Here is an 8519-nt window from a genome sequence, read left to right as displayed (position 1 = left end):
GTCCCCCCCAAATAAGTTGTAGCTTAAAATCAAACATAATAAGCTATAAAACTAGGCCTCCTTCTTAACCTCATCTAGAACATTCAATCAAGCATCAATTAGGCATGTTAATAACTCTTATTGGTTTTCTTTAATCAAAGTTCATTCAGTATCCCTGATCAAAGATATTTGATTCTCTCCAAACAAGCTCAAACATAATCAAAGATCCTTGATTAGGTATCCCTGATCAAATATCTTTGATTAGGTATCCTTGATCAAATATCTTTGATCCTCCCAAACAAGCTTATAGGTAGCTCAAAACCAAACATAATAAGCTGCTTAAAACTAGGCCACCGCAATCAAATGCAATTAGAGCTTCCTTATAATAACTTAGAAAGACAAGCAATTTTCTAAAATGTCAGAGGGAGGCTAGCGATGCACTAGAAATTAGGCAATTTTCTATGCTTTGGGAATAGGTCGTGTGGATATGATGGTTCTTTAAATAATTCTAGGGAAAAGTAGGATGATTTGTAGCAATTTAGCTAGACTTCAAGAGTTTAGAAATGTTATCACCAAGGACCCCATTAGAGATGCCTTATAATAACTTGAAAAGACAAGAATTTTTTAGAATGTTAGAGGATAGAGATGCACTAGAGAAATTAGGCAATTTTCTATGTTTTGGGAATAGGTCATGTGGATATGCTTGTTCATAAGATTCTTTAAGATCTTCTAAGGAAAAGTAGGATAATTTTTAGCCATTTAGACTAGACTTCATGAGATTAGAAATGTTATCACCAAGCCCACAGGCACGTAGTTGAGTTGGTAGAACGGTTGGGTTCCAACGAGAGGACCTGGTTCGATGCCATCAGGGCTATGCGACATGGGTATATGTGTGTGTGTTCGAATATATACCGATCTCCCTCACAAAAATATTATCACCAAGGACCAAGGACATTGATATAAAAACTCTAGAAAGGAGGAATAATAAAAAGGGACTTAATAAATTGTTGAGCTAAGTGCCCACATCTAACTCATAATTAATAGCTTTTTTATTTAAGCTATTTTTTAGAATCTTAATCTCGACATATATCAAACACAAAGAGAGATTGAAAGCATGAATCCAAGAGGAGCTCATCAAAATAATGTAATGTTGATGAAAAGCAGCACACAAGAAAACCACGTCCTCGGCAATTTGACATATCATCAGTAAGTGAAGCTCTATGCTTTTTTAAACAATTATTTATGATTATCATAATTAAAGGCTAATAAACTTGACTTGGATTAGAATTAGTTTAGGTTTACGGAGAGGGTTTTTCCATTTATGTTACTTGGATTCCATTTAATTTATGAAGATTAGTTATCTTAATAAGGAGAATTAGGACTAGATTAAGGACAAGAACTAAGGTTGGGATCGACACAACTTTTTGTGGCTTTCTTTGTGTGTGTAACTCCATGATTTAAGGAAGATAATTAGTGTTAGTAAGAATTAAGGCAAACACAAAATAATTATAAACAAGGCTATGACGAAATTGTAATGCCCATCTTAAATAATCTTGAGAAAACATCAATCTATAGCACTTTCAAGAACGCCTAGATCCACGATCTAGTCCATGAGTTTCTCCTTTCAATCTCATCAAATTACTCAACCAGAACCCCTGCTTTTTCTCCATCACTTGATTCTCTTTTATAATATCTTAATCATTAAAATTATATCTACCTTTTCACCTTCTTTAATATCTTCTTTATAAGCTTCTTCACCTTGTATAATGTCACCAACCATATTTTCTCAACACACCATACAAATATCCTTTGTTTAAGGCCCTTTCGACCTTTTCACCTATGCATCCAATTACAAGGCTCATGTTTTTCCCCTCAAAAACACGACATTTATCACCTCAATTTTCATCCCACCACTTAGTGGGTCATCCAACTTTACCCAAAATTCAATTCCATAACTTTCTCAGCCCAAGACACATGGCTTGCATTAGCAATCCACAAGATAACTTGGAATGGTCGCTTAATTGGAATCTACACTCGCTTACATATTAATCCAAGAAGGGGTTGATGCTATCCCAATCAATGCTAGTGAAAGGTCAAGAAAAGGGCCAAGGGAATACATTAACCACCATTTGAGATTCATTGGGTTGATGCTAACCCAATCAATGCTAGTGAAGGGTCCAAGGGAATAAACCACCATTTGGGATAGGGGTTGATGCTAACCCAATCAATGCTAGTGAAAGGCCCAAGGGAATACATTAACCACCATTTCGGATTCAGGTAATCATTGCCTACAAAAATAGTAGCATCCAAATGGCAAGAATCAGAAAACTTCATTATGGGCAAGCTAAAAGAGTTGCTGAGTCACCAAATGAGTTCCAATGAGCTTACTATGATCACCAAATCAATTCAAAAATGAGACTTGCTATAAACAACGGTAAGTAGCTAAAAAGAATAAGCATCTGCAAAATAGTAAACGTACAAGAACCAAAAATGAAAATCCATGAGCTTGGCAACATGACAGTAGCTCACTTGGATAGCGCATTCGAGTTCCTAGAAAGTGATGCGGGTTCGAACCGCACTGGATACAGAGTTATGAAGCCTCCTTGCGGGTGTGAAAAATAAAAATTTCTTGAGCACATCAAGGAGTACTTATCGCACACTAGGGATGCCCTAAAACTTGACCATTTTCAGTGGGAGTGAACTTCATGGATTGGGAAATAATCTTTAAAGAAAAAGGTGAGATTAAGATATAAAACCATTTTTTCAAATAATAAATAAAAATACATACACATGGTGTGAGGAGCATTGCTACAGCACAGTAAGCATTATGTTGCTATTACATTGGAGGCTACAATGCCCAATGCCCATATGCCATTGACCATCGAAGAATCATGGCAATATATTCTTCAAGGGGCATGTTCAGTTTGTTTATTGTGTGATTTGTCGCAATGTGCAAACCATTCTTGTGCTTTAAATCCATAATTGCTTTACAAGGCCATGAGTTGGGTGTATTACATCCAAGCTTTCAAATTGCCAGACAATCTCACAAACAAATTGACAAAACCAATGCTGTTGGGACAAACAACAAAACAAGAACACAGTAGTAAGGAATTTCTTTACATTTAATTTTCGACTGCTTTGAGTTATTACAATTCCATTAGAAGATAAACTACGAACTCATACACAATCAATATTAGACCAAGCCGTTTCGTTTTTCAATCTAATCTTTTTCTTCACTCATACCACACTGGCTATAGAAAGTTATGGCAAAGTATTTCAAATACTTGTTGACTCCTATTTCTCTAATCAATTCAAACTACTTCCTTACCTAGAAACCTTGTGTATAGAGAAGCATACATTCACCTCCATCTTGTTAAAATATAGTATCTCATGTGGAATCAAGTCGTAACAAAGGAGTCGGCCATTCACAGCATGAGGGTATAAATACCCATGCCCACCATTGTAATAATCATTGCTAATACACGTCAGACTTGTTCGCCAACCTCTCTCTGCGTCAACTTCTCTCTCCTTCTCTCTACGTGTGTATGAGTGTGGCTTCCGCATGCACTAACTCTGACATGGTATCAGAGCTTGAAGGCTTCTGATCCTTGGACACACACAAGGCACGAGGAAGGAGACGCGCGGCAGACTGCAAACCTGCGTTTCTTCTTGAAGCAGCCAAAGCACCCAAGGCCAGCAAAAGCTACGGAAAGTTGCTGTGCAAGGGGCAACGAGGAGTCGGAGGGGAGCTCAGAATCGAAGGCACCGGAGCGCAAGGCGAGCTGGTGGCGCTGGACAAGGGATTTTCATTCGAGCTGGACGAGCTGCTGCGGGCGTCCGCCTACGTTCTTGGCAAGGGCGGCCTGGGGATCTCGTGTGCAAGGTAGTGCTGGGCAGTGGGCTGCCGGTGGCCGTTCGACGGCTGGGCGAAGGCGGTGCCCAGCGCTTCAAGGAGTTCGAGACGGAAGTTCAAGCCATCGCCCGCGTCCGGCACCCTAACGTCGTCAGGCGACAGAGCAAGAGGAGGCCAGTGGCACCGCTCGTGCAGCAGGAGTGCAGCCACAAGAGAACCACCGACTGGGAGAAGAGAAGGCGAAGGGAGGAGACGTGCGTTATCGAAGACCGGGTCGACTCAGAAGAGGTGGACGGAGTTTTCGAGATGGGACTCCCGTGTTCGAGCAAGGATGACAAACTGAATGGCGACAATTATGCGCATTGGAACTTGATCATGAGGCTATGGTTTAGCAGAAAAGGCTTATGGGACATTGTTGATGGCTCGGAGGAACGTCGTCCCCGAAGGGATAGCAATCGTTTCACACGTCTTCAGGAGGAGGAGTTTCTCAAATCTCTTGTGGATTGGGAAGCTCACAATGCGAAGGCAATGTCGGCGATTGCAGAATCTCTCACCAAGGAAATTTCCCCTGCCATTCAGACTTTAAAGACTGCCAAGGAAATGTGGTCAAAGCTTGCAGGAATGTTTGATCGAGACTCAACAATGCGAGCAGTAACCCTTCTCGGCCAGTTGTTTTCCATCAAGTTTGAAACTGGGACTTCTATGCAGTCACTTCTAATGAAGGCAAAGGTTATCCATGATCAGTTATCGGCTATGAATAGTGCATTAACTAGTACCCAGTTAGCTGCCTTGGTTCTTACGAAGTTGCCTGAGGAGTATGAGATGGTCTCGAGGGCATTACGCTTACAAGTCACGAAGGAAAAGCTGGAATTTGATGATCTCAGCTCTTTTCTCATTGAGGAGGAAGCAGTGCTCATTTCCCAAGGCAAGATTCGGGTTCCGAAGGATGTAGAATCGGCACATGCTGCATCGGAATCTAATAAGAAGTCCAGGAGCCGTTGTTATAAGTGCGAAAAGCGAGGGCATTTGGCTCGGGATTGCAAATCCAAAGCTAAAGCTCAAGGCTCGACGAATGACAAAGGCAAAGGCAAAGCTGACGAGGATGACAGTGACAGTGATTCTAAGAGGGATGCTACGGCGTCTGCCGGTGTGGCGAGGACTACACTGGCACATGCTCCAACATTCTAGCTTGGTGGATGGATGCTACCACGTGCTTCAGCCAGAGAGAGGCATGTGAGTGGCAGAGAGAGACAGTCTGTGCTCCCGTTTTTTGATGATTTGAACCCATGTGTCGGAGTTCAAGGCACATGCATCTGGCATGGAACAGCTTGACAAATCTATGGACGTGATGTGTTCGTAGTTCATTGGTAGCAGACTATGGATGGGATGAGTTCCTAGTTCATTGTCAGAGAATTTTGGGCGTCATGTGTCGACAGTTCAAGGTTCAGAGGATTTTTTGAACGTGATGTGTTCGCAGTTCAACGAATGGGGGATCATGAATGTGGAGTTGTCCGCAATTCATTATTCTATGTGGCAGCTAAAGCTCAAGATGGCATTTTCTTGTGGAGACAGGTTGATTGGTGCATTATCCGAGGTGTACCTAGCAAAGGCCACGCTAGGGTGTCCATGGTTGCATCTGCATCGACTTGGTTTCTTCATCTATGCCCACTATGAGCTACAGAGAGGGTGTTAAAATATAGTATCTCATATGGAATCAACTCGTAACAAAGGAGTCGGCCATCCACAGCATGAGGGTATAAATACCCATGCCCACCATTGTAATAATTCAACTATTCATTGCTAATACACGTCAGACTTGTTCGCCAACCTCTCTGCGTCAACTTCTCTCTCCTTCTCTCTACGTGTGTATGAGTGTGGCTTCCGCATGCACTAACTCTGACACATCTTTCCTAAAAGTACATAAAATTATACATCTACATGAACGGAAAAAACCACCTACCAAATTCAGTGTGATTTCAGAAATCCTTACAAAACAAAACACCTAGATCTCAACACACCAATCACCACATCTTCAGGCAGATACAGCAACTAACAATGAACCTGTGCTTGCTCATGGCTCAATATCCTAGACCTCAGCCATGTTTAGCCTCAACTTCCACAACTCAGAAGTTGCAGGTGAAAAGCCTTAATTTCCACAACTCAGTGCCAAACCTAGTAAAGAAGACACGTAAAGAAGACACGACCAAAGAGAAAAAAAAACATAATCATCCTATAAAAGAATCCTCAGGGCATTTAAGTAGATAGAAAATCTGCAATTGCCTTAGTGAATCTTTGCATAAAGCCTGATTAATGTAACATATTGGAAACTACTCACACAAGGAAATTTACCACCACTGGTGTACCAGCACTCCATTGCTTCGGAGTGTTTGAAAGAGAGAGAGGCATTCACTGTATGTCCTTTTGTACTTAGAGGTCCTACTCGAACTGGTTCTTTGCCACCTGTTATAATGGCACTCCAAGAAAAGCTCATCAACAAGACAAATTGCCCCGGTCTCCAACATCCTTGGCAAAAGATCAAATTCAGTGCCTTCAATATCCATCTTCAATACAACAAAATCATCCACAGACACGGTTCTCAAGAGCCACTCTGCAAAATCGAATCCTTGCACTGTTTGGAAGTCCTTTGCAGATGGTAAGTTAAGAACATTGCTTGGATTCTCCATAGCTGATAGGCTCTGAATCCGGCCCATGCCAAATTCCCCTTCTGCTGCCCTGTTTTCTGGGTTGGCACCAAAGACCAAACTTTCATTCTTCACCCATGCAGCATATGGCAACAGATGCACATTCTTGCGTTTGACATAGTCTCCAGCAAAAGATCTGTCAGCCTCCACGGCATGGACAAAGAAATCTTGATTTTGTTTGGGGTATGTTTTCTCAAACCAGCTGCCAATACTAGAACCATAACTCCTTGCACCAACATCAACATAGATGTGCTGCTTGTATTTGCTTATGTCACTAAAACTTGGCAAGTATTTGATTTGCTTAGCATTCTCCTTTAATGTGATCCAAGGCTTGAGTGGTTCTTCCATTATGAGAGGTTCTGCATCCTCAATGATCCTCTCCTTCAGCTTTGATAGTGGGCACTTCTGCATTTCAACACCATCCCCATTGGCATTGCTATGCTGCTTTCTGAAAACAATCTCCAAATCCAAACCAAATGCATCAACTTCTTTCATATGCACAACATCAAAATTCTTGAAAAGGTGCACAACAGGATCAATTTTGATCAAGTCATTAGCCGAGTATTTGTCTGTGCGTTGTTTGAGAGCAAGATGAAGGACCAGAATGCCACCGGGCTTAAGAGTCCGCTCCACCTCAGAAGCAAACATTGCAGGGAACAAAGCATGGTCAAATGCATTGGAAAATACAAAATCAAATCTGTTCTGCTCAAAAGGCAGCCTGTGCATGTCTCCCTTGACAACAAGGGGCGGTGAAGGGATGAGATCAACACCAATTGAATCCTCCACTCCAATCTCCTTCAGTGCAAGAACCTCCTGGCCAACCCTGGCAGCAATGCAAAGAGCTTTATCCCGAGGCTTCAGGAGGGTCTCATTCATCAGATTCTGGAAGAGAGAAGAGAATACATCCACTTTCCTTCTCCAGTCCTTGGACGTCCATAGCTCTCTGAGCTTAGGGTTCAGAGTTTTTCTCAGCTGGAGCTGGAGATACTCTTCGTAAGACTTGAAGTTGTAGCGAGGCTTGAGGGCATCAGAAATGTAGCTTGAGCTGAGAGGGGGGAAGCCATGCCCCCATCCATTCATGATGGGTCCATGGCCCCATCCATTCATCCTGGATCCATGACCCCATTCATTCATGGCGGATCCATGGTCTTGGCCATTCACGGCACCATGGCCCTCGCCATTGACGGAGCCATGGCCTTGAAGAAATGAAAAAATGCATGCATGGCCGCTTTCGATACAGGATGATTTGCCTTTGAGAAAGTAAAGAAACTGCACAGAGGTAAAAATCAAAGCAAAAAGTATGGTAGCCGAGATGAACCTGCGAGTTAGGATTTTGCGGTCACCATAAGCTCCACTTTTCTGCAGGCTAGGGTTCATGGTGAAGCCGAAGAAGAACCAGGAAGCCTCTGAATACGGAAGTTACATAGAAGACTTCATCAAGTTTCGAGTTCGCCTGCACCGAAGCTCTGCGAGGAAGGATCCATGGCAGATTTTCTGCATGGTTTTCAGGCCGGTTCTTTGAGCGGCTGAAGGAAAGGCGAAGGGGGGGGTGGGGGAGGGAAGTTTATCGCGTGCAAAAACGGGCAGAGGTATGGTTTCCACCCACGAGGGCGCCATGGGTATGCTTGCAGAGAGGCATGTTGAGAGGGGGGCAGGGGGGGAACCTGGGGAAGGGCAGCATGGTGGTGGTGCGAACAACAGAGAGAACCGAGAAACTTAGCCAGATTTATGCCAGCTGCATTCCTAAAAACCACGCGGTTTGACAAACCGCCCCAAGTGTAGAGAATCCGCGTTGCAAAACCGCTTTCTGGCGGGTTGGTACCGTTTTAATTGATTAGCAGACAGCTTTGGACCGAACATCCTCCCCCCTTAGCATTCTGGCGGGTTGGTACCGTTTTAATTGATTCGCTGGACCTCCCCCGCTAGCGTCATTCTACATCGGGCTACATTGGTGGCTCCTTCATCTTGGAATCCACGATAGACTT

At 43.0% G+C, this 8519-nt stretch overlaps 1 protein-coding gene across 1 annotated transcript; it reads right to left on the bottom strand.

Moving 5' to 3' along the window:
• Positions 1 to 6037: 6037 nt before the first annotated feature.
• LOC147638164 (uncharacterized) lies at positions 6038 to 8228 on the bottom strand. The gene has a single exon (XM_086798093.1). The coding sequence runs from the start codon at positions 7909 to 7911 to the stop codon at positions 6178 to 6180; it is 1734 nt and encodes a 577-aa protein (XP_086654219.1). The 5' UTR covers positions 7912 to 8228; the 3' UTR covers positions 6038 to 6177.
• Between the last annotated feature and the right edge of the window lie 291 nt (positions 8229 to 8519).

This window comes from Cibotium barometz, chromosome 5, assembly GCF_041138505.1.
Source record: "Cibotium barometz isolate CiBa-2024 chromosome 5, ASM4113850v1, whole genome shotgun sequence".
In the NCBI taxonomy this organism is placed as follows: Eukaryota; Viridiplantae; Streptophyta; class Polypodiopsida; order Cyatheales; family Cibotiaceae; genus Cibotium; species Cibotium barometz.
The sequence above is the reverse complement of the archived record's forward strand: the minus strand, read 5'-3'. Positions and strand labels throughout refer to the sequence as shown.